The 24856-nt window shown below is 47.0% G+C and overlaps 1 protein-coding gene across 1 annotated transcript; it reads right to left on the reverse strand.

The window, feature by feature from the left end:
• Positions 1–429: 429 nt before the first annotated feature.
• Positions 430–21034, reverse strand: GSG1L2 (GSG1 like 2). The gene is made up of 5 exons (XM_037987315.2): positions 20717–21034; positions 11082–11129; positions 9403–9555; positions 8058–8169; positions 430–2870 (listed from the first exon to the last, which is right to left on the reverse strand). The coding sequence occupies exons 1-5, from the start codon at positions 21024–21026 to the stop codon at positions 2612–2614; spliced, it is 882 nt and encodes a 293-aa protein (XP_037843243.2). The 5' UTR covers positions 21027–21034; the 3' UTR covers positions 430–2611.
• Between the last annotated feature and the right edge of the window lie 3822 nt (positions 21035–24856).

A 24856-nucleotide genomic window follows, 5' to 3' on the forward strand; every position in this document is an offset into this window, starting at 1 on the left:
AACATTTATGAAGCTGTACACTTGTGACTTGTATACTTTTCTCTCCGTGTGTTATACTTCGATAAAATTGATATTTAAAACATTTATAAGGAAGCAAAGTGCCTTGTGAGCTCAGAGGATGTAGCAAAGAATGGTTTTTTGACTTAAGCCTCAGTGACCAGTCGCCTTCTGTCCTGCCCTGGTGTTTGATTGACCACTGGCTTTGTTCTCTAGGGGCCAAGTGTACCATCTGATGATGACAGTTGCCCTCACATGGCTCCAAAAATTCCTCCCTCCCTCTCTCCCTCCCTCCCTCCCTCCCTCCCTCCCTCCCTCCCTCCCTCCCTCCCTCCCTCCCTTCCTTCCTTCCTTCCTTCCTTCCTTCCTTCCTTTCTCTCTCTCTCTCTCTCTCTCTCTCTCTCTCTCTCTCTCTCTCTCTCTCTCTCTCTCTCTCTTTTCAGAGTTTTCCTTTTGTTGCCCAGGCTGGAATGCAGTGGCATGATCTTGACTCACTGCAACCTCCACCTCCCGGGTTCAATTGATTCTCCTGTCTCAGCCTCCTGAGTAGCTGGAATTACAGGCATCCGCCACCACGCCTGGCTAATTTTTTGTATTTTTAGTAGAGATGGGGTTTCACCATGTTGGCCAGGCTGGTCTCGAACTCCTGACCTCGGGTGATCCACCTGCCTGGGCCTCCCAAAGTGCTGGGATTACAGGTGTGAGCCACCACGCCCAGCCAAAAATGTATTTCTTTACCCATGTAACAAACCTGCACATGTATCCTGCTCTGAACCTAAAATAAACGTTGATGAAGAAAATAAATAAATAAAAACAAAAACTGGTCCAAATAGTTTTTAAAAATTCATTTCTTCCCTGGCATCCTCAGCCACAGTGTTCCCAGGTGTTTTTCACAAGAGAGAATTCAGGGAAGTCTATGTCCAGTGTATTTCCGTCCCTGTAAGATGAGACTTTGACTTGAGAACGTGACAGTCACACAGGACCTGCCTACATGAATACATAGGGACGAAAAACCATCTGAAAGTACCTGCACACTGCAAAGGGCAGAGGCTTGTGGGTATAAATTCTCCTGCTGTAGGTGAGCAAATGGCCCAGGGAACCCCAGCAGACGTTCTCCAGGTTGGGTTTATTCCAGCAAGAATCCATTGTATATCTCTTCATATATGCTTAGCGCAATGAAACACAAAATTCCACAGAACCAACGTTTCTCAGGCAGGTGCTCACGTTGAGCCCCAAACACAAAGGTAGCTGGATTTTTTTTCATTTATTTTAGGACAGTGTAAGTTCTACAGTTCAACATAAACAGATTTTTATTGGATTTAATTTTCCCAGAAATGATATGTTTACAAAACATATGGATATCATTTTTAAAATGGATCTGAGCAAGGACATATTGAAGGTTGTTAGAGTTTGTAGTCCCTTTCTTTTCTTTTCTTTTCGAGACAGGGTCTCACTCTGTTGCCCAAGCTGGAGTGCGGTAGCGCGATCTCTGCCCACTGCAACGTCCACCTCCCAGGTTCAAGTGATTCTCCTGCCTCAGCCTCCTGAGTAGCTGGGATTACAGACATGTGCCACCATGCTCAGCTATTTCTGTTTTGTTTTTTGTTTTTTGTTTTTTTTAGTAGAGACAGTATTTCACCATGTTGGCCAGGCTGGTCTCGAACTCCTGACCTCGAGTGATCTGCCCACCTCGGCCTCACAAAATGCTGGGATTACAGGCATGAGCCACTATGCCCACTCCCCTTTCTTTTTTTCAAAAAACCAAATTATATGTGGAACAACCTGTGGCCTGAATAACATTGTAGCAAGACATGGGATGAATTGACACAATATTGCAGCTGACCGGATTAAGGAATCCTGCAGCCCACCATTGCCTCCAACAAGACCTGCATGTTTGGTAATGTTTATTTTTAGAAGCAAAAGTGGCTGGCGATTTAATTTAAGCAGAACAATTCAAACATGTGTTCCACTTAAACTAAGATAAGATGTCATTCCGTTTGACTGTGTGTTCATTTCTATCGTTTGACTGTCCTTCCAAACTGATTTTATGAGAAGTAGAAACACAAAATTTCCAAGAAAAAATATTTTAAAAAATAACAGGAAACATATTTTGAAATTTCTGTCTTCTTGATTCAGATGAAAAAGGAAGTATGAGATAGCCGCACATACTTTATTGTGTGTGTCAACTAGGAGAAAACATTTTTCTGGATTTTTCTGTCAATAAACCTATGCAGGCAACACATTTTGCCTCCCTCGTAGTTAAAAAGACTTGCTTTCCCCTTTCTTCAATCCTCTTCCCCTTAGTACTGGCATCCTCCCTCTTTCTTTGGTATCCTTATCAAATTCACTGTCATTAAGAAGCTCTCTTTTATACTAGAGTGTCAATGGTTGATATCTTCAGTAAGCAATATCGCACTTCAAGGTACTGGCATTTTAACAGGAATCAAAGGCTGAAGTCAAAGGTGTTTAGTAAAAGGTGAGATGTGGAGGGGTGGGGATGGAAGCTTTCGCTGGACAACAGTCTCCTGAAGTCCAACCCAGAGGCAGGGTGTACGTTGTGAGTGTCAGCGCCTGGCTCGTTTGCCTGTGCAGATGTGGCAGCCATGGACATTGGCTAGCATATGGACACCTTGCCTGGGGCGCCTGGTGGGAGGTGCCCAGAAACATTCCTGAAGCCTTGTCCAGCAGGACGAGGAGCAGCTCCTGTTTTCCAAACGCTCTCTGAAGCTTCGGGTTCCGGGAAGCTCTGTTGAGAGTGCTGACTGCCGTTCTGTGCGCGCTGCTTCTCGGTGAATTCCAGGCGGGCTGCCGTGAACCTGCTCATGGCCGTGACGGACACAGCCAGGCAGAGGGCAAAAGAACCCCAGGCGAGGCTGTCAACAGAAGGCACCGTTAGGAGAGGGCTGAGGGCTGTGATTCCGGGACTTCCTGCTGGGGGTCAATCTGGAGAAAAAAACAGCTCCTCGTTCTACTCAATTTGGACCTGCATTTTGGATCACAAATCCCAGAGTCTAGTCAACGTATTGTTTAGCCCAAGGGTTAAGAGAATGGATTCTGGAGTTGCTGTGCTGGCTCTGCACCGTGGCCCCACCTCGTATTAACCGTGTGACCTTGAGCTGGTTGCTTTACCTCTTTGAATCAGTTTCCTCATCTGCAAAACTGGAATATTGTATCAATGCTGCCACCAGGGTGGCTGTGAGGAATTCAATGAGTGAATGCGTGGGACGTATTAATACTTAGTATGGCATCCGCTGCATAGAAGTTTACAAATTGTTGCTGTTGTTGGTTCTAACCCAGGACAGTGGCATTGGTGTCTTTTTTTTTTTTTTTTTTTTTTTTTTTTTTTTTTTTTTGACGGAGTCTCTGTCACCCAGACTGGAGTGCAATGGCATGATCTTGGCTCATTGCAACCTCTGCCTCCCGGTTCAAGCAATTCTCCTGCCTCAGCCTCCCGAGTAGCTGGGACTACAGGCGTGTGCCACCACATCTGGCTAATTTTTGGATTTTTAGTAGGGACGAGGTTTCACCATGTTGGCCAGGCTGGTCTTGAACTCCCAACCTCAGGTGATCTGCCCGCCTTGGCCTCCCACAGTGCTGGGATGACAGGCATGAGCCACCGCGCCCAACCAGCATCGTTATTCTTATATCCCCATCCAGACTGTAAGCCCATTGCATACTGAGATGATGGGCTACACTTTTCATCCTTCATAGAACCCAGCACTGTGTTGGGAACATGGTAATTAGCATCTACTTTATACCAAAGGGTGTTCAAATGTTTGCATTATTATGAGATAAAGAGAAGGGCTGTGTGGTGGACAAAGAACCTAGAGAAGTAAAGCAAAATGTAGGGCTAACCAGAGACACTTCCTCATGGATAATAGTAAGATTAACAATAATAAACAGTCTTGTATGTATGCCAGATGCCGTGATGGGTACTGGGTTATCTAACTGAATACCTCAGAGCGACCCCCTGATGGGGGCACTGTAATAAGCTCCATTTTACAGATGAGGAAACTGAGACACAGAGAAGTTAAGCAACTTGTCCACGACCACCAGTTAGAAAGTGGGACATCCTGGATGCGGCTGCAAACGCTGTGAGTCCGGGTACTGCTGGCCAACTTGCGAGACGTTGCTGCTTCCTGATGCCGTGGGCTCGGTTAACCAGGGACACACATCAGGGTTCTGGGGTGGGCCTGCCCTTGCTTCATCTTTTCTTTAAGTAGGTGATTATTTTGGTTTAAATGAGGGCAGAAACTCATTGCATCTCTCCACACCCCCACTGAAATGAGAGTAAAGGGATGTGTACTAGTGTGAGCAGACAAGGACAAGGAGAATTGGAGAGGAGACACAAGAGGATGGAAACGGCTGGGAGAGGGATGACTAATTCATAGAGTGAGAGATGCAACACAGAAAGTGTCTGCAATGAGGGCCACCCACAAGACAAGAAGGATACCTGTTATATCAGCACCGCTGTATCCTTGAGAGGTGCAGAACCTTGAGGCACAAATACGGCACAAAAAATCCGGCCTTTTCCCCAGTCTCCTCCTTACCACAGACACTCTCCCCCACCTCCCTTTCTCCCAGGAGAGCAAAGTTTTATTCTCTGGAGAAGGTGAACGGAAGGAAAGCCTCCAGATTCAGAGACAGGAGGCCCAAAGGAAGACAGGGAAGGGGGCTGGTCTGAAAATGGGATTGTATGGAAATCTGCACAGGAATGGGAAGCTGTCCAGCCCTTTCCTATGCCTAACCTCAGAAATGATCAGCCAGGCATATGAGTTCACTCCACTTCCTGCAGATAATGGATGAATCCCTTCTGAAGACACTGACAGGTTGTGGAAGGAACCTCTACAAACTGATATATGTGTGTGTTTTTGTGGAGTGGAATTCCAGGATTAAATAGATGGTGCCATACCCAATCACATGCCAAAACAACAACAACAAAAGAGCCTACCAGTAGATAAATGCCAACCCTGCTCCAGAGCTTCCAATTATCCTTGACAATCAAGGATGCCAAGATCGTTGGGGGAAAGGTCCAACAACAAAGTGGGGAGGAGAAAGAATTCTCAAGGAAAGAGATAACACAAGGAACAAAAGAAAACAGCAACAAAAAACAAACCCTTTGGTTAATATCCTCAGAGGAACATGAGAAGAGAAGATGCTGTATCAATAAAACAGGATCAGGATATTATGAAAAAGGAACAGCTAGAAAACAAGGAAGAGCTTGGAAAATTAAAATAAGTGCAAAATAAGAATTCAATAGAAAGGCTGGAAGACAAGTAAGGAAAATTTTTCAGAAAATATAATAAAAAGAGAAACAAAATATAAAGAAAGTAATAAGGTCCTTGAATAACAAATCCAAAAGACCTAATATCTAACTAACAAGAGTTTCCTAAAAGGAGAACAAAAAACTGAGGAAAGGAAACAATCAAAGGAATAATACAAATACAAAAATCACCATAATTCCAGGACACGAATATTCAGATTAAAGGCTCCCCATCCCAACCCCAAGCACATAGATGAAGGATGAATGTGGAGAGAAGAGAATCCTCGCCGAAGGATATCATCATGACATTTCAGAACATTGGTCATAAAGAGAAGAAAACAACAGGCCACCTACAAAGGCACATGAATCAGAATGGTGCTGGACTCTTGACAGAAACTATGAATGCTAGAAGAAAATGGAGTACGGCCATCAAAATTCTATGGGAAAATGATTTCCAACAGAGAATTCTGCACTGTGCCAAATGATCAATCAATTATGGAGTATTGAATTTCCAGGCATGCAAGGAGTAAAATAATTTATCTCTCATTGGATCCTTTCTTAGGAAGCTACTGAAGGATGTACTCCCAGAAAAGGTAGATGTAAACTAAATAAGATAAGGCAATGGGACCTAAGAAACAGCATTCAAAGATAAGGGAGTGGCGCAGGGAAGTCTCATAACAGCTCTAGACAGCAACCAGCCTGGAATAGGGCTGGAAGACTGAGGGCTTTGGGGGTTGGAAGAGAAACTGAGAAGGTAATCTGATTAGGTCCACCAAACCTAACCTGCCCTGCTTGCTTTTGGTCGCTTGCTTTTTTTCCTCCCCATGTAGCTAAAAGCCACACCACTAAATTCTATAACTTAACCTTCACTGGCTTCCTTACAGATAGCATTTATGATGTATATGTCACCATGGTAATGGTTGCTTGTTTTTCAGGAACTTGGGGTAGCTCCTATCCAGTTCAAACTGGTTGAGACCACCGATCCTTCAGCTGATCCTGTACAAGTGCCTGAGAGGTGGCCTTTTGATGTCAGAAGGCCAAAAACTCTACCCTCAGAACATGCTGATGCTACCATTTCCTGAACATGCGTCCTGTGAAAAGCCATGAACCCTGGCTATGCTTGCACAGATCACCAATAACTTTATTTTCCCCCACTGCCAATCACCTTTCCTCTTTGCCTTAGACCACCCCGCTTCTTTAACCCATAAATATCCCTAAGCCTTATCTTCAGGGAGGTGGATTTTAGAGCTGTTCTCCCACCTCCTTATCAGACTGCCCTGTGAATAAATGTTTTATCTGCCCTGTGAATAAATCTTTTGTAAGATCCATTGTCGCGGTAACTGGTTTACTAAGCGCAAACAGAATGAACTTGGTGGGTATCAGAAGGGTGGCACAGGGAGAGAACGGAATTGATCGATTTTTATTCTTAGTGCTATTTGATTTTTAACAACCATTTACATACTTCTTTTGCTAAAAATTAAGTAATTGAAAGTAATAGAAAGCAAAAACAAAACAAAATGATATTGGAAACAGACCATTCTTCAGGCTCCTTTAGTGTTTGGAATTTGCTTCTATCCATAGCAAAAGGAGTGCAGTACAAATTGGCCAGAGTTGAGAATCCACCTACGATTCATCTGAGTTCTGCTGCAACTACAGTCTCAACTGTGTAAGGTGCCAGTGACAGCCCCTCAGAACCCACAGCCCTAATTCAAAGGGGGGCAGCTAAGTGACAAACAGGTGGAGGGACAGGTGCCCAGAGAAACAGTTGTAAAAATTAACATCTTCAGACTGGGAAGATGAAGACTAAGAAAAGTTCAGACTCTAACAACTCATGAAGCATATGGCTCACAGTAACACACATGCGTTCACTGAATCCTAGAATAGTAGGATGAGGGAGTGAGTCCTGAATGTGTGATGCGTTTTACAAAGAGGAAAGTAACATAAGAGGTTGTTATATAAGATGAAAATGTAAGTTATGTACATCTATTTTTAAGATACGATAGGCTTCAGAGGTCCACATCAAAGAGAACCCCTGTGGTCTTGCAGAATGTGGTCGAGTCCTTTAGAGACAGAATTCTCATGTCATGACCTTGTCTTTGCGTTAGAAACAGGGGCTGGATCTTCCCCCATCGAAGTATTTATTAGGAGTTACAGATCAAGACACTTCCTCCCACACCATGTTTAAGAATTGAACATCAACAATGTCTCCATTTCTCGGGGACTTTACTAGGTGCAAAGAGTTTTATAAACCTAATCTCTTTAAATCCCTATACAAATGTTTGAGGCAGGTATCCTCACTTTATAGATGAGGGAATTGGCTACAGATGGGTCACAGAATTCACCCAGAGTCACATACCGGCAGATGCCAGCACTATGACCAAGGTTGGTCATCCTATAAAACTTATGTTTGGCCGGGCGCAGTGGCTCACGCCTATAATCCCAGCACTTTGGGAGGCTGAGGCAGGCGGATCACAAGGTCAGGAGATCGAGACCATCCTGGCTAACACGGTGAAACCCCGTCTCTACTAAAAAATACAACCAAAAAAAAAAATATTAGTAGGGCGTGGTGGCGGGTGCCTGTAGTCCTAGCTACTCGGGAGGCTGAGGCAGGAGAATGGCGTGAACCTGGGAGGCGGAGCTTGCAGTGAGCCAAGACTGTGCCACTGCACTCCAGCCTGGGCGACAGAACAAGACTCCGTCTCAAAACAAACAAACAAACAAACAAAAACTTACGTTCATCTTTATGTGCATCTCTCCTGACCCTCCAGGACTTGAGCACCATGACCAAGCAACTTACCAATATGACCAGCCATAGTCCCAGGTCTGAGGCTTCCAATCTTCTGGTCCAAGGTTCACAGTGATTTGAAAAATGGTTGTGTACATCATGTGGGCCACCATGCCTAGGAGCCCTGCACAAGGAAAGCTCTGTGAGCCACAGTTAAGAAGACACATGATGGAAGAACTCTATGCTGCGTGTTTTGGCTGTAAGGAGCTCTCTAGCATTCATAAAGTCCTTTGGATGTATCTGCATGTATTCATCCGTAAACATCCCGCTGGACATCTCTTTCCCACAATTGAAACTGAAGAGACATCCAGAAACACACAATCGAGGAGGACCTGTCAGAACCTGGGCAGGAGTCTCTATGGCCTGGTTCCTTCCTAAGAAGATCAGAAATTGGATCTTATCATCCCATTCGCTGAGGATAAGACTTGAGGGAGGTGGGCATGGTGGCATGCACCTGTAATCCCAGGTACTCTGGAGGCTGAGGAGGGACGAATGCTTAAGCTCAGGGGTTTGAAACCTCCGTGGGGGGACCTCATCCCAAAATAAATAAATAAGTAAAATAAAATAATGAAAAGGGACATTTAAAAAAAGGACTTAGGAAAGATGCATTACACTTATCAGGCCCAACAACGATGTACAAATTGGCCTGCTACATGATTAAATTAACATGAGTAACTTTTTGTATCCAGTTTGAGGACTAAAGGAAGTCATTCGTTCAGGGTTCTTTCTCCCTGGAAAGGCCCTCTTAGGAGACCCAACTAAGTGGCTTTAAAAGTTGCTTGGAGAACACAGAAGTAGAGCTAAAAAAAAGGAGTTATTTATTTTTATGGAATATTTATACCAAATGTGGATACTTTTTTTTTTTTAACTACCATCTATTGAGTACTTTTTCTATATTAGGTGCACTCTTACTTAGTCATTGCCAAAGTGTTTTGAGATACATTATAGTGTTCTGTCTTAGAGAAGTTAAGTAACTTGCCTGAGGTCATACAACCGTTAAGGAGATGTCTGCACCTGGGCAGGATCCCTCCACAGACTCATGACTAAGCCCTGTTTTCAGTGAAGTGATATCAGCTGTCAGAGCCAGGGCACCCTCTTCCCTGATTGTGATAAAGATACATGGATAAATTTCACTTTCCATCTGTGCCTAGCCCCTTTTCATCTGTCACCCTAGGAATATTGTCTCCATCCAATGGAATTCACTGGTGACTGATCCAGTGGACCACCTGCCCTGCTCAAATGGCCATTGATGGGAAAGAGCCAGCCTGTTCTATGGCAATGAGCATGTCCGCATGTCCAGCCTGGCGCTCTGCTGTCCCTCTGGGCATCCTGTTCCAAGGATGCCGTTGGAAAGTACCTGCCAGTACCATGAAGATGGCTACCAAGGCATCCACCCTGAGCCAGTCGAACCCAGGGCTGCGACAACTCACTCTGGAGCCCAGGAGGATGGCGCTTGTCAGTATCAGAACAATATCCAGGATCTTGCCCCCGATGGACAGCCACAAAACACCTGCCAAAGAAAAGGGATGTTGGAAACGCTGGGCATTTCTAATTCAGAAGTACTAAAATGTTCAGTCCTTTGATTTAGCTCATTTCTAAACAAAACATGAAAAACAGACATGCTGGAGTGAAAATCACAGATGCCTCTCTGCTGAATCTTAGAAAGCTGGCAATGGAAAGGCACTCCTCAGGGCTGAAAGAGACAGTTGTAGGGATTGCCCATAGCTGAGGGGGGATGTGGAGTGGGGGAAACTAAGCAAAACCATGCTGTGAGGGCATGAGTGGTGCTGCGGGTCTCCATGCCCTGGCTCAAAAACTACCATTATGTCTGGAGTTGGCTCCTGCCAGTGGGTTCATGGTCTCACTGACTTAAAGAATGAAGACATGGACTTTCGCAGTGAGTGTTACAGCTCTTAAAGGTGGCACAGACCCAAAGAGTGAGAGGTAGCAAGGTTTATTGTGAAGAGTGAAAACACAAAGCTTCCAGACAGTAGAAGCGGACCCAAGAGGGTAGCCGCTGCCCGCTGGGGTGGCCAGCTTTTTTATTCCCTTATTGGCCCCGCCCATGTTCCATTTCTGTCCTATCAGAGTGCCCTTTTTTCAATCCTCCCCGCGATTGGCTACTTTTAGAATTCTGCTGATTGGTGCATTTTACAGAGCACTGATTGGTGTGTTTTACAGAACGCTGATTGGTGTGTTTTAGAAACCTCTTGTACGACAGAAAAGTTCCCCAAATCCCCGCTAGACCCAGGAAGTCCAGCCAGCCTCACCTCTCACCATGATGTTTTGATTTTACCAGGAGATATCATCTTTGCCTTTTGCAAGAAAAAGATATACAAACATCGGGGCGGAGGGTCTGTGAGTTGGAGAGCCCTGTCTGCAGGTACCAAAACCTCATTTGTTTCTGTGGAAGTCACTTATTTACCTTCTGGAGAGGATCCCACCTGTGACTTCAAGGAACTCTGCTGGCAGTGGAGGGCAGTGGAGAAAGGGGACAGAAAGGGAAACTCATCTTTGCGAAAGGACTCTGCTAAGGCAAGTTAGGTAATGAAGACACAGCAATGAATAGATGTGATCCATACCTTCACAAAACCTCTACTCCAGCTGGGAGAACAGACACTAAGAAAGTAATTACAAAGATACTGAGTGTTAGGGAGCTTTAGAGAGAAGAAAAACTGCTCTAGGCAGTGGTGTGCTGAAGCACATCTCACAGCTCTGCATTCATCTTGCAACTGAGAGCTGTGTTCATCTTGCAATTGAAATTGGCTGTGGAGGGAATATTTACACCAAGGAACACGGCCAATGTTGCCAATCAGGGCTTCCCATTCACGCTACAAAGTGGGCTGTGAAAACATTTGCCAGCACACCACTGGCTATAGGGCACAGGAAGAGAGCCTGTGCTTCTACCTTTTGGACTTGACTTCATGGAAAAATCATCAATGACTCCCTCATCATTTCCCCTATTCCCAATAAAACTGTAAAAATAGTCCAAGCTATGAGGAGTGCTGGTGGGCAGAGTGTGAGTAAGGTATTTACCTTGTTCTTCAGCTGGCACTACGCTCTGGAAACTCCTACACTTTTCATCTGAAAGATAAAAATGCATCCAGAAGCGGGTTACCCTTCACAACCAGGGGGCAAATGGTGTATTTCTAGCCCCTTAACTGGATGAGGAATGGGGAGTGTGCAGCCTGCTTTACTTCACGTCAGGGATGTGAGCTGCCCCTCTGTGTGGGAGCATGATATAATCTGCCCTATTGGACTCTGGCTTGGCCACGTAACACTCTTTGACCAATGAACTGGGAGCAAAAATGACATGGATCTGAGCAGCTTTAAGAGCCAATGTATTTTCCCCTGGTTCTTGTTCCCTTGCTCTGTGATCCCAGAGGCCCATGTCAAGAGGAAGTCTCCATCAGCCCAGGTGCCTGAATAGCTACAATGAGGACAGACCCCTTGCCAACCTGAAAAGTCTATACAGAATGAGCTAAAAATAAATGTGTTGGTTTGAAGCACTGGAATGTGGGAGGTTGTTTGTTATTGCAGCCTAACCTAGCCTATCTGGACTAATACTGCAAGTCTTAGACCAGGGGTTCTCAGCTTTGGAAATAGCATTCATTATGATATGAATCTGAAATAATTGGCTTCTTGTTGAAGGGAAATGATCAAAGTTTGCAATTTATTTTTAAATGAGTGAGAGCAGATTCAGAGCCATGTCTGTTACTAAGACTCTTAGCATGCAAGTCACACATTTGCTTGCATTTCTTCATGCTTTCTTGACTATGAAAGAAAGGAGGAATCGTGCATGTACCAGGTATTGGGCAGAACCCACTACCAGACTCATTTATGTTTTCCAGAAGGATAAATGTTATTTGTATGTGAGTGTCATCTGCCAGGTCGCACACATCAGGTGAAAAATCTTGAGTCACAGTTAGATACGCAGTTCCCTTTAAAATTCGAAGTCCATGGATATCCACTTGGTGTGAAGATGTAACCAAATTCTGGTTTTGGGGGGTGACAGATGGAGGATTGAGACCATGGCAAGTCACCCTCTGGGGTCCTGTCCCAGCTGAGTGTCCTGCACTCTCTCTACTAACACATCGGCCCAAAATAGAATCATGGACTGTTGAGTGGGAGCAGCCTGGGAAATCCTCTGGTTCATGCCCACACAGTTTAGAGTAGTGTATTCAGGGGCCTCTGAGGGAAAGTGACTTATTCAAGACAGTGCAGGTAGAGGCAGTTTCCTTGTTAGATCTCAGGGCTGCAGAGCCCGGGCCCAGTGCTGTCCCGCTACATCACTGACTTAATGCAATCAAGGAAAGGTGCCGGGGGTGCAAAGTTGCCTGAGACAAGGGAGCCGCCCCCAGTCTGACCCTGGTGGGAACTAAAGCAGAGCACGGCGTGAAAGCTATGAGGCATTTCCCATGGACTCGTCAAAGCAATGGCATTCTTATCACCAGAATAGATCCAGTAGTCCCCACCTCAGCCTTGCTTTGAAGATTACATGAAACCATACTTAGGAAAGCTTCTACCACAGTTCATATGCATTTAAATATTATTAGAATAAAATGAGTTCTATTAGAGTATTTTTTGCAGTGGTTAGCATGAACCATTTATTTATTTCCAGACTCTGAGCAACCCTAAGGGCAAGCTACCATTGTTGGAAGATTCCAGGAACAGAGGAAGTTTAGGGAGCATCAGTAGACTTCAATAATTTTTTTTTTCTTTCATAGGAGAGAAAATCCCAAGTAATTTAATTTTCCTATTCAAGAACGCTCTATGGCTCCCTATTTCCCCTAGCATCAAGTCTAAATTCCTCCTGTTAGCTTTTATGTCCTCTCTCCATCAACCTGACTTCCCAACACAGAGCCCATCTTTTTGCCTCCCCAGCACCACCCAGCATTGACCTTCCACCTCCTCAGGGTCCTGTAGTGTCTTAGTCCTGTAACAAATTACCATAGACGGGGTTGTTTATCAACAACAGGAACCGCTTTTCAGATCTGGAGCCTGGAAGTCTGAGATGCCTGCATGGTTGGGTTCTGGTGAGGGCCCTCTTCCAGGTTGCAGAGAGCTTCTTTTATTTTTTTTATTTTTTGAGACAGGGTCTTGCTCTGTCACCCAGGCTGGAATGCAATGGATCACAGCTCACTGCAGCCAAAATCTCCTGGGTTCAAATGATCTTTTCATCTCAGCCTCCCAAGTAGCTAAGACTAGAGGTGCACGCCACCACACCCGGCTAATTTTTTTTTTTTTTTTTTTTTTTTTTTGTAGAGATGGAGCCTCACTATATTGAGCCAAGGCTGGTCTCAAACTCCTGGGTTCAAGCAATTTGCCCACCTCAGCCTCCCAAAGTGTTAGGATAACAGGCAAGGGCCACCATGCCTGGCCAGCAGACAGCCTCTTGTAGTAACCTCACATGGCGGAAAGAGATCCGGCTAGCTCTCTAGCCTCTTCTTATAAGGGCACTAACTCCATATGTGAGGGCTCCACCCTCATGACCTAATCACCACCCAAAGGCCCCCACCTCCTAATACCATTACATTGGGGTTAGGGTTTCAGCATATGAACCTGGAGAGGGGACACAAATATCCAGTCATAGCACATGGGAAGGATGATATGTGTGCAAGCATACGCTTCTGGCAGTGCATGTCTAATCCTTATAAACCTTAACATTTGCTGTGCCCATCCTCATGAAACTCCAAGTACCTATGGGCCTCATTCCTTCACACTCCTGCACCGCCCCTCCGCTGAGCTATAGGGAGAAGAGAAACCCAGGTTGGGGTGATGATGGAACCATTTCCTGGAGCTTCTCCACTGGGACGCTTTCTGACTCAAATGTGCAGCCAGGGATTCGTGTGTCACATGATTGTCCATCCCAGGGGGCCCGAGGGAGAATATTTACACCGCCTGGGGTTGACGGCAACAGGATCGAGGACCTGTCAGTCCGTGGGCAGCCACAGTGGCCTCTGCAACATTAGAATTAAGTCACTTCGGATTAACATGATTGGACATTTCTCCTGGTTGATTCTCTCATGTCAGCAGCAGTACCATGGTCACCGAGGAAATAATTCATCTGAGCCTCCCCAGTTATACCAAGGAGGTCCCCAAAGCACTGGCAGCACCTCAGTCCTCACACCCCGTTCTCTCTTGGAGAACTTGGGGGCTGACGCAGAGCCTTCTTTCACGTCGCCTCATCCAGTCCTAACCATACCCTGGCGAGTCAGGTCAGCAGGTTGGCAGCAGAAGGATACCACAGGCAATGTGTGGCATTTACATCCACAAGGCCTGGCATTTCTGCATGGTCCTGCTACAGCCAGTCATCCTCGCAAGTTTCCTGGCCTCTCTGAGCCTCACTTTCCTCATCTGCAAAATGGGTCTAATAAAAGGACTCCAATGAGAAATTTGTGAAAGTATTTTGTGAACTGCATTCCACAGTTATTATTGATTGATTGATTGATTGATTGACGGAGTCCCACTCTGTTGCCAGGGCTGGAGTGCAGTGGCACGATATCACTGCAACCTCTGCCTCCCGGGTTCAAGCAATCCTCCTGCCTCAGCCTCCAGAGTAGCTGGGACTACAGGCACCCACCACTATGCCCAGCTACTTTTTTGTGTTTTTTAGTAGAGACAGAGTTTCACCATGTTGACCAGGCTGATCTCAAACTCCTGACCTCGTGATCTGCCCGCCTCGGCTTCCCAAAGTGCTGGGATTACAAGCGTGAGCCACCGCGCCTGGCCTTTCCACTGTTTTGAGTGTTGGGTTATTAATAAAGGCAAGTACAATGATCTCGATTTTATGGACCTGGAGGAGACCAGGCTCACACGAGTTGGTAGAGTCAAGAATTAAAAACCGGAGTTTCTCACCTAAGACCTCAGAGGCCTTTACTGAATCGCTTCTTGTCTTTCTACCTAATGCACTGAGGAGTGAAGGTCTAACTTGTCCTTTAAAGAGAACTGCCTTTCCCACCAGGAATAGAGATGAGGCCAACACAGAGCAAGGGCTGGGCAAAGAGAAGGTGGAGGCCAGCCAAGGAGATTAAGAGAATTCAGAATAGCTTAGACGGGTGAGTTTAGCTTGGGCCCAGAGTCAGAGCCTAGTGACCCCTTTGATGAATACGAATCCTCAGAAATGATGTTCCTTTTGAATAAAGCCAGCAGGATTAAAAGAAAAAATCTGTATAAATCCCATGAAGCCGGGGAGGGAGGCGGGTGTTACATAGCTCGAGTGCTTCAGCAGCCAAGCAGGACAGCAAGCCAGCCCGAGGAAGTGGCGTCCAATCCCTCCTTGCCTGACTCTGACATCCTCTGTCGGTGTGTTCTCCTTCGACCCCCACTCCGCCCCTGTCCTTTCTGAGATGCCTGGGTCCCTCTGCCCTGAACTTTTTGAGTTTAGCAGAACAGCATAGAATCTAAAATCCACGCATTTTGTGGACTCGCCTAAGGAAAAGAACATTTCGTGTAAGTACTGCCTGGGCTGGGAATGTTTGCTGCAAATTTTCATTTCAGAGTGTGGGATCAAAGGTGTGGGTTCCCTTTAAAGACATTCTAGGCACTGGGGAGAAAGGATAGAGTTCTTGGGGGTGGCTTGGGCAGAGGAGGTCTTAAAATGGCACTTCAGGTGGCCGGAAGCAGTGGCTCATGCCTGTAATCCCAGCACTTTGGGAGGCCGAGGTGGGTGGATCACGAGGTCAGGAGAATGACACCATCCTGGCTGGCCAACAAGGTGAGACCCCGTCTCTACTAAAAATTCCAAAAAAAAAAAAAAAAAAAAATAGCTGGGTGTGGTGGCGGGCGCCTGTAATCCCAGCTACTCAGGAGGCTGAGGCAGAAGAATCGCTTGAACCTGGGAGGCGGAGGTTGCAGTGAGCAGAGATCGCACCACCACTGCACTCCAGCCTGGGTGACAGACTGAGACTCTGTAAAAAACAAACAAACAAACAAACAAAAAGCACTCCAGGTAAGGGCTTCCTGGAGGGTCAACTTTTAGGGACACGGAGCCCATTCAGAAGGAAAACACACAGGGAGACCCCACGGGGCACCAGAGCTGGGGCAGTCAGACGCCCAGAAACCCCTTTCCTGGACTTGTTTAGGGCCGAGGCACATCCTCCCAGGATTGGAGCTCTGCTCTCCTCACCCCTCCTGACCCTCTCTCCAAAGGACTGTTTGGGCTCCAGCCCGTTTCCCTCCAGTTTGAGCCCTTGTCTTTCTTATGCCCCAAATCTCCTAAGTACTGCGACAAATCAGACTAAATGCCAGATGCCTTTGTGCTGCAGTCACCAGTTGGGAGCCCCGGCCACACTCTGCAGCAGACGTAGTTTTTTTGGCTCACGTCATTTTTTCAAGATATTTTAAAATTCAGAAATTGGACAAAGAAATCCAAACATCTTGCCTCCCTTGAAGAATCGGAGCATCTGATAACACCGCAGCGGGCTTACAAGTGCACACGAGCATGAACCTGATGGGAGCTAGAGGCTGCCGCTGCAGCTGAGGTACGGAGGTTCAAGGTCACCGGCAGTCCCTTAGCCCAGCTCCACGCACTTTTGCTAGGACCTCCTATAAGCATTTGAGTTTGCAATTCCTTGATGTGTAGCTTTTGTTTTGTCCTCTAACATGTGTGGTATTACTTTATTCATTATGGACTAAAAATAATTAGTTAATTATTAATTCATTCTAAACTTTTTTGCTTTAGAAAAACAAGTAGGAGAGGCGGAGATGATCAGGGGAAGATGTCCTTCTTTCTTCCTTCTTAATAAAGTGACGACAATATTTAGAGACCCAGGTGTACCTGGATGACCTTAGTACATCAAGAAATATGTAAAATGTGAGCAGAGGTGTTTTGTGTGTTTGTGTGTGTGTGTTTTCCTTCCGCTTTTAAATTCCGGGGCACATAGGTAGGACGTGCAGGTTTGTTACATAGGTAAACCTGTGCCTTGATGATTGAGTGAGATTTTTTTTTTTTTAATTGATGGGCACATTGTTCATCAATAATTATGAGTTGTTGCCCTTCAGTTAAGGTGTGTGCATTGTGGGGTAACAGGCAAAGTCAGGGCTAAGTGTTCTGCAATTTGAGTTCCAAGCCCAGCCCCTTCAGCTCCTACCTGTGCACTCTTCCGTGGGTCATGGGTCACTCACATCTCTAGAACTCAGTCTTCTCATCTGTAAAATGGCTCTATTGTTCCAGGTCAGCCTTTCCCAAAGTGTGTTCCACAGAACAATAGTCTTATAAAATATTAATCCTTATTAAACATAAAAAACCTCTTCTATGCACCATAAATTTGGGGAAACACTGGAATATATAACGTTAAACAAGTTTCTGTATCGGGGGACTTCTCAGAGATTTTGATGTGCTAATGTGTGTCGTGAATTTTCAAGAAGAAAATGTAACGCAATGTGGAATCTTTTCCAATTTGTTGGACTTCCAGACGCTTTTTGTTTACTTTCACAAGGGGCATCTCAAAAGGCATCTCTGTGGAGTAATCTTTGAGGACATCCAGTGGGATACTTATTAAGAGCTCTTCCTGTCCTGATGCAAGAATATAGTCTCATATAAGTCAGAAAGAAGTTGCTATGGTTTGAATGTCCCCTCCCAAACTCATGTTGAAATTTAACCCCTAGTGTGGTAGTATTGAGAGGTGGGAGCTTTAAGAGCTGCTTGGGTCATGGGGGCTGTGCTCTCGCGAATGGATTAATCCGTTCATGAATTAATGGGTTCTCATGAGAAGTGGGACGAGTGACTTTGTAAGAAGAGGAGGAGAGGGCTGAGTGAGAATGTTAGCACGCTCAGCACCCTCGCCGTGGGCTGCCCTGCACCTCCCTGGGTCTCTGCCAAGAGTCCTCCCCAGCAAGAAGGCTCTCTCACTAGATGTGCTCCCTTGACCGTGGATTTCCCAGCCTCCGTAATTCTAAGTAATACATTTCTTTTCTTTATAAATTACCTAGTTTCTGGTATTCTGTTCTAAGCAACAGAGAATGGACGAAGACAGAAGTCAAGAAATGCATCCTTTATTTCTGCTTACTGTTGTCCATGAATCACGGAGAACACTAACCCTCTTTAGATTCAGTGTGTGCTCCTGACAATATAGGAAAAACCCTTCAGTGGTGTGTGTGATCCAGGAAAATGTGCACGTGCGTGTGTGTCTCTGTGTGTGTGTGTGTCTCTGTGTGTGTGCATGTGTGTCTGTGTGTGCATGTGTGTGCATGTCTGTGTGTGTGCGTGTCTGTGTGCGTGTGTGTATCTGTGTGTGTGCATGTGTCTGTGTGTGTGTGTGTGAAGTAAACACTCTGGGTTTGCAGAAGTGCCAAGCAGACTTCCTCTAGAGGAAGGAAACTGAAACAGCCTCACACATCTCTTACGCCTGCTTTCAGCTCGTTTTAGGCTGAGAAGATGCCACCACTACCACCACCACCACCACCGCCACCACCACCGCCACCACCACCATCACACACACACTGAGTTACACACACCAAGCTCTTGTTGCCCAAGCTGGAGTGCCATGGTGCAGTCTCGGCTCACTGCAACCTCTGCCTTCCGGGCTCAGGCGATTCTTCCACCTCAGCCTCCCTAGTAGCTGGGACTACAGGCACGCATCACTACACCCAGCTATTTTTTGTATTTTTAGCAGAGATGGAGTTTCACCATGTTGACTGGTCTCCAGCTCCTGACCTCAGGTGATCCGCCCGCCTCAGCTTTCCAAAGTGCTGGGATGATAGGCTTGAGCCACCACGCCTAGCCTGTATTATTCTTTTTCTTTAAAAAAAAGTTTCGGCCGGGCACAGTGACTCATGCCTGTAATCTCAGCTACTGGGGAAGTTGAGGCAGGATAATCGCTTAAAACCCGGGAAGTGGAGGTTGCAGTGAGCTGAGATTGTGCCGTTGCAATCCAGCCTGGGCAACAAGAGGGAAATTCTGTCTCAAAATAAAATAAAATAAAATAAAATAAAATAAAATAAAATAAAGAATACAGACCTCTAGACTCCACCCCGGTTCTCTTAAATTAGAACCTCCAGGACTGGGCACCTGGATATTTCTTTTACAATCTCCTTGGGTGATACATTTGATAACTGGTGTGATGCCTATATAGAGCTGTGGAAACAGAAGTACTATAGGCAGTCTTCATATGAGAACTTGGAAAGGAGGTGGAATTTCCCAAGTGATTTGCCTATAAGTACGGTGAATACAGTTTCCACACCAAAATTCTGGAACTGTCTTGGAAATCCTCCAGGACGCAAGGTCCTGAGACTTTTGCATCTGTCCATGAAGGTAGAGAAGAGACCCATAGGAAGATAGCACTCCCTGAGAAGAGAGGAACTGGGAAGGTCCCTAAATAGCTTTAGCTCCAGGCGCTATGGCAGTGTCTGTACCACAGTTAAAGCACAAGACACAGGCACTGACCTGGATACATGGGAGGGTCAGTCAGGCTGGGGACTGCCCCACAGTGGCCACCGCGGGGAGAGAGGGTGGTGGGGAGGAACATACAGCATCTCAGAGTGTTCTTTTTTTTTTTTTTTTAAATTTGAGACAGGGTCTCGCTCTATTATTCAGGCTGGAGTGCGGTCACACGATCATGACTCACTGCAGCCTCAATCTCCTAGGCTCAAGAGATTCTCCCAGAATAGCTGGGACCACAGGCACACCCCACCATACCCAGCTAATTTTTTTTTTAAAAAAAGCTTTTGTAAAGAGAGGTCTCACTATGTTGCCTACGTTGCCAGGCTGGTCTCTAACTCCTGGTCTCAAGCAATTCTCCTGTCTCAGCTTCCCAAAGTGCTAGGATTACAGGAATGAGCCACCATGCTGGGCCTCAGGGGGTTCATTCTTATTGCCTTTTACTTAGGCCTCAGGAATAAAAAACAAATGCTATGAGAGTGGAAAAAGAAAAGGCAATTAGAAACTCCAGGAAAAGTACAAAGCTGCACGAGAAATTTACTGTAATAAGCTGAGGTCAGGAGAGAAATGGGGATGGGAGGAGGATTCCTCCTTTTTCTGCCTTGGAGGTTTTGCTTCCCCAGCAGAAAGCGGGGAGTATTCTGTCCCTGAGCATGCGTTTACAGCCAGGCTGCCTAATATAGAAGAGTCAAATGCCTCCCTCCTGAATTCTTGGAGAGGTAGAAACACTCTTCTTTTTTGAAAGATTCACTCCAAGATCATTCCAAGTGCAGGAGAAATAACAGGGACGCACCTTCGAGTTGGGTCAGGGCCACCTTTCATTCCCAAATAATTTTAAATACTAGGGATTGGGTGACAAGAGCAAATGAGAAAAGCTAATTTTACTAAACACTTGGAATGTGCCAGGCCCTATTGCTAGCACCGTATGTGAATCTGGTCATTTCATCTTTACAATCACTCTTGGAGGTAAGTACTGCTATTATTCCCATTTTATAGATGAGAAAACCGAGGCGCAGAGAGGTGAAGGGACTTACTCAAGGATACCTAGACAGTCAGTGGAGATGCAGGATTTAAACCCAGACAGCCTGGTTCCAGAGCCCCTGCACCCTCCCACACCTGCCACCCCCAGAATCTGCAGGATTCAAACCCAGACAGCCTGGCTCCAGAGCCCCGGCCCCAACCCGCACCTGTCACCCCCAGAATCTGCAGGATTCAAACCCAGACAGCCTGGCTCCAGAGCCCCGGCCCCATCCTGCACCTGTCACCCCCAGAATCTACAGGCTTCACTCACCTTCACCATTGAGGCTCTCCTCGCAGGACTGCCAGAGCCCCACATGGAACCCACGCTGAACGAACTTGTCATCCCCCAGCTCCCAAATGTACAGGACAGCCTGGCTGTCGTTGTCCATCCTGCCATTGCTGCTGTTGTCCGGTTTGAAGTGAATGCAGTGCTGCCCTCCCGGCTGGTCCTGGCACAGCGGCTTCACCACCCGCCGGATCCCCTCACACCAGTGGCTGCTGACCACGGCGGTAAGGGAGAAGGCGAAGGCAAGGCAGATGGGGAGGAGGAGCAGTGCCTGCTGCTGCCTGGTCCTGTCCATGGCTGAGTGAGGTGTGTGGGGCAGGATGAACTGTGAGGCCCTCTCCTCCCGCCTTGTCGCAGTACCTGCCCCTCAGCTCTGCCATCTGGCATCCTCACACAGCCTCGTCTCACGTCCCCCCGGGGAATTGCATGTGCTGCCACACCACATCCAGAGGCACGGAGCCGGGGCACGGTCCTGTCAAGGGTACTGGCCCTGGCATTCTCCCCAGGAGGTAGGTGTGCAGGAGGGCATGGTTTTTTGTTGGTTTGCTTTATTTTATTTTATTTTTTGAGACGGAGTTTCGCTCTTGTTGCCTAGGCTGGAGTGCAGTGGCATGATCTTGGGTCACCTGAACCTCTGCCTCCTGGGTTCAAGCGATTCCCCTGCCTCAACCTCCCAAGTAGCTGGGACCACAGGTGCATGCCACCATGCTGGGATAATTTTTTTGTATTTTAGTACAGATGGGGTTTCACCGTGTTGCCCAGGATAGTCTTGATCTCCTGACCTCGTGATCCACCCGTCTCCGCCTCCCGAAGTGCTGGGATTATAGGCGTGAGTCACTGCACCCCGCCAGAGGGCATTGTTTTTTAACTGTGGTAAAACACACATAACATGAAATTAACCATCTCAACCATTTTTTTTTCTCTTTTTGAGACAGAGTTTCATTCTGTTGCCCAGGCTGGAGTGCAGTGGCACGATCTTGGTTCACTGCAACCTCCACTTCCTGAGTTCAAGTGATTCTCCTACCTCAGCCTCCCAAGTAGCTGGAATTACAGGCGCCCACCACCATGCCTGGCTAATTTTTGTATTTTTAGTAGAGACGGGGTTTCACCATGTTGGCCAGGCTGTTCTCGAACTCCTGACCTCAGGTGATCCACCCGCCTCTGCCTCCCAGAGTGCTGGAATTACAGGCGTGAGCCAACACACTGGGCCATCTCAATCGTTTTTTTTTTCCTTTTTTTTTTGATGTGGAGTCTCGCTCTGTTGCCCAGGCTGGGGTGCAGTGGCGCGATCTTGGCTCACTGCAACCTCCGCCTCCGGAGTTCAAGCGATTCTCCTGCCTCACCCTCTCGAGTGGCTGGGATTACAGGCATGTGCCACCATGCCTGGCTAATTTTTGTATTTTTAGTAGAGACGGGGTTTCGCCATGTTGGTCAGGCTGGCATCTCAACCATTTTTAAGTGCAAAGTTTAGTGGCATTAATTATGCTCACAGTGTTGTTATCACCACCATCCAACTCTAGAACTCTTTTCATCCTTCATCATCTGTACCCGTCACGTAACTCCCATTGCCCTTCCTCCCCGGCTTGGCAGCCACCATTCTTCTCTCTGTCTCTATTCATTTGACTACTCTAGGTGCCTCCTGTAAGTGGACTCATACAGTATCCATCCCTCTGTGACTTGCTTACTTCACTTACATCATGTCCTCAAGCTTCATGCATGTTGTAGCATGTGTCAGTGTCCTTCCTTTTTCAAGGCAGAATAATATTCCCTGTGTTTATTGAATCACATTTTTTCCATCTATTCAGACACCTGCGTTGCTTCCACCTTTTGGCTGCTGTGGAGGCTGCTGATTTTGATGGAAGACCAGGGGCTGTGTGGGTGGCTGTCTTGGTGAGACAGCCTCACCCTTGCCTTTTGCATGGAGCAGGGTCCTCAGTGTTGGATTCTAGAATCAAGGAATCCTGAGGACCTCACAGGCCTGTTTCGTGTGCAGTTCAATGTAGAGAAGGACTACAGAAAACAGATGCTGGTTCCAGGGACCCTGGGCGATGCGAGGTACAGGCAGGCTGCCTCAGGGCTGAGGTGCTGTGCAGAATGGGGAGGGTGGCATGCATCCCATTCGGGTGCAGAGTTCTGAGGCCAGGGGCCTCAGATGCCAGAAGACAGAACCCTGGGCACCATCTCTCAGGCCCTCACTGAAGGGGGCACTGGCAGGAGCAGTGACGCTGAAGATTTTTAGGAAGCTCCTTGGGCAGAGGACACTGATGAAGGAGCGAGGGCAGGAGAAGATTCTGCAGAGCATCCTGAAAACACACAGGCTCTTGATGACGTGTTAGACACCTCCCGAATACCCCCAGACAGAATCTGGAATCTATGTGCCTGGGCTAGACAGTGATACTGGGTTAGTATCACTCCATCTATACTTTGCCGCCGGCCAAGTCTGAGCACCTGTGTCCTGCTCTCTCACTGGCCTGGTGGGGTCCTCAGTCTCGAGGGAAGAGGCCTTACCACGTTTCATCGCTAGAGGGCACCCGCCCAATGGGTGGGGAAGTCACGTGTGGCCCCCCAACCTTCATCCTTTCAGAAATAAAGGATGTTTTTGAGAAAAAGTTGCAAGAGATGAGACAGAATATTCTTGCAAAGCAGGTATTTTCTTTCAAGACAGACCATCTTCCAGCATGCGTCTTGGAAGATGATCTTTCATGAGCACTCACAGAACAGAGTTGCAGCCACATTCAATAACCAAAGTCATCCCTTCGGTACTTTCTCCCTCTGGGTCTCTCTGCCGTCCCAGAGAGATGACCACGTCGATTCCAGAGGTGACACCACTCTGAGTCCATTTCTAGGGCCTTTGTTCTAGTTGAGCATTTCATTGTTAAGGTCTAAAATCTTGCCACATGGAGCTTTTAAGATTTCTAGGGATTTCTATTAAGAAAAGCACAGCTGCTTTTCCCAACTGTTCAGAATTAATTCAGTTGAAAAGTTACCCAGGAGGAGTCCCTATGTTTGACTTGAAGAGGGAAGGAAAAAATAAAACAAAACCAAAACCAAAAACGAAGTGAAAACACGTTCTTCTTGCCTCTTGCTAACTCACTGTTCCATCCAATCAAGATATCTTCCACCTGGGCCTCCAATTTGGGACGCTGGGAGCTGGCCTGGGAGAGGTGGGGTAAGAAGTTCCAAGCAGAGCCTTTCGGAGGCACGGCGATGAGCCTGCTAAGAACTCACTGGAGAGGGCAGGGGCAGGACAGGGTACCTTCCCAAGTAGCTGTGCTCAGGCACCTCTGGTCAGAAGACCTGCCTAGTACTTGCTGTGTGGCTTTGGGCAAGCCATCCAACCTCTCTGAGCCTCAATGTTTCTCAGCTGTCAGATGAAGAGCTCATCGTATCCTCACGGGGTTATTATCAGGCTGAGTGAAATAAGATGGTGGATTAAAAGATGTTGCCAATGCGAGTTGCGGGGAGAGCCTACACCTGTGCCGGTTAGTAAGCGATCTATCATCAATTCCATAAAAGGATCGTCAGGTGGGCTGAGCCACGTGTGCTTAGAACAAGTAGGCATTCAAGACGAGTGAATGTTGGACTTTTCAACACGTTGTTTTGCTATTGTGTAGGCATAAGCTAAGCCGCTGTTTGGGTTTTTGCTTCACGGCCTGGGTTGGGAGCTGTACTCTCCTGAGCTGAGCTTATCTCTCCTGCAGTCTCTGCATAAACAGGACCCAAGGAGATTCTGCCTTTGTGGTTAGTCTCAGCCCAGCCTGGACAAGCTTAATGCTTTAGAAAGAAATACCCCGCCTCAAAAAGACCCCTGCCTCTAAACTGGCTCGAGGCCCTTCGCCTTCTGCCAGCCATTCCTCTGCGGCTCGGACCCCAGCCTGTCTCAGCCCAGCTTTGTGCATTGAGCAGAACCTTCAGGGTGGAGCCCGCTGACCGCCTTGTTCTTTCTCCTCGGCCTGTCGAGGAAGTCCCAGAAAGCACAGCTGACTTAGGGAAGGTCTGGGAAAAATCTCCCTGCTTTTAGGGGGGTAGGGGCGGGGGATGAGCCAGGGCTGAGGAGGAACTCTGAAGACTTTGTAGATTGCTCTTGACCGCCTCAGACACTCGGCACGGCGTGGAGAGGATTTG

This window comes from Chlorocebus sabaeus, chromosome 16, assembly GCF_047675955.1.
Source record: "Chlorocebus sabaeus isolate Y175 chromosome 16, mChlSab1.0.hap1, whole genome shotgun sequence".
In the NCBI taxonomy this organism is placed as follows: Eukaryota; Metazoa; Chordata; class Mammalia; order Primates; family Cercopithecidae; genus Chlorocebus; species Chlorocebus sabaeus.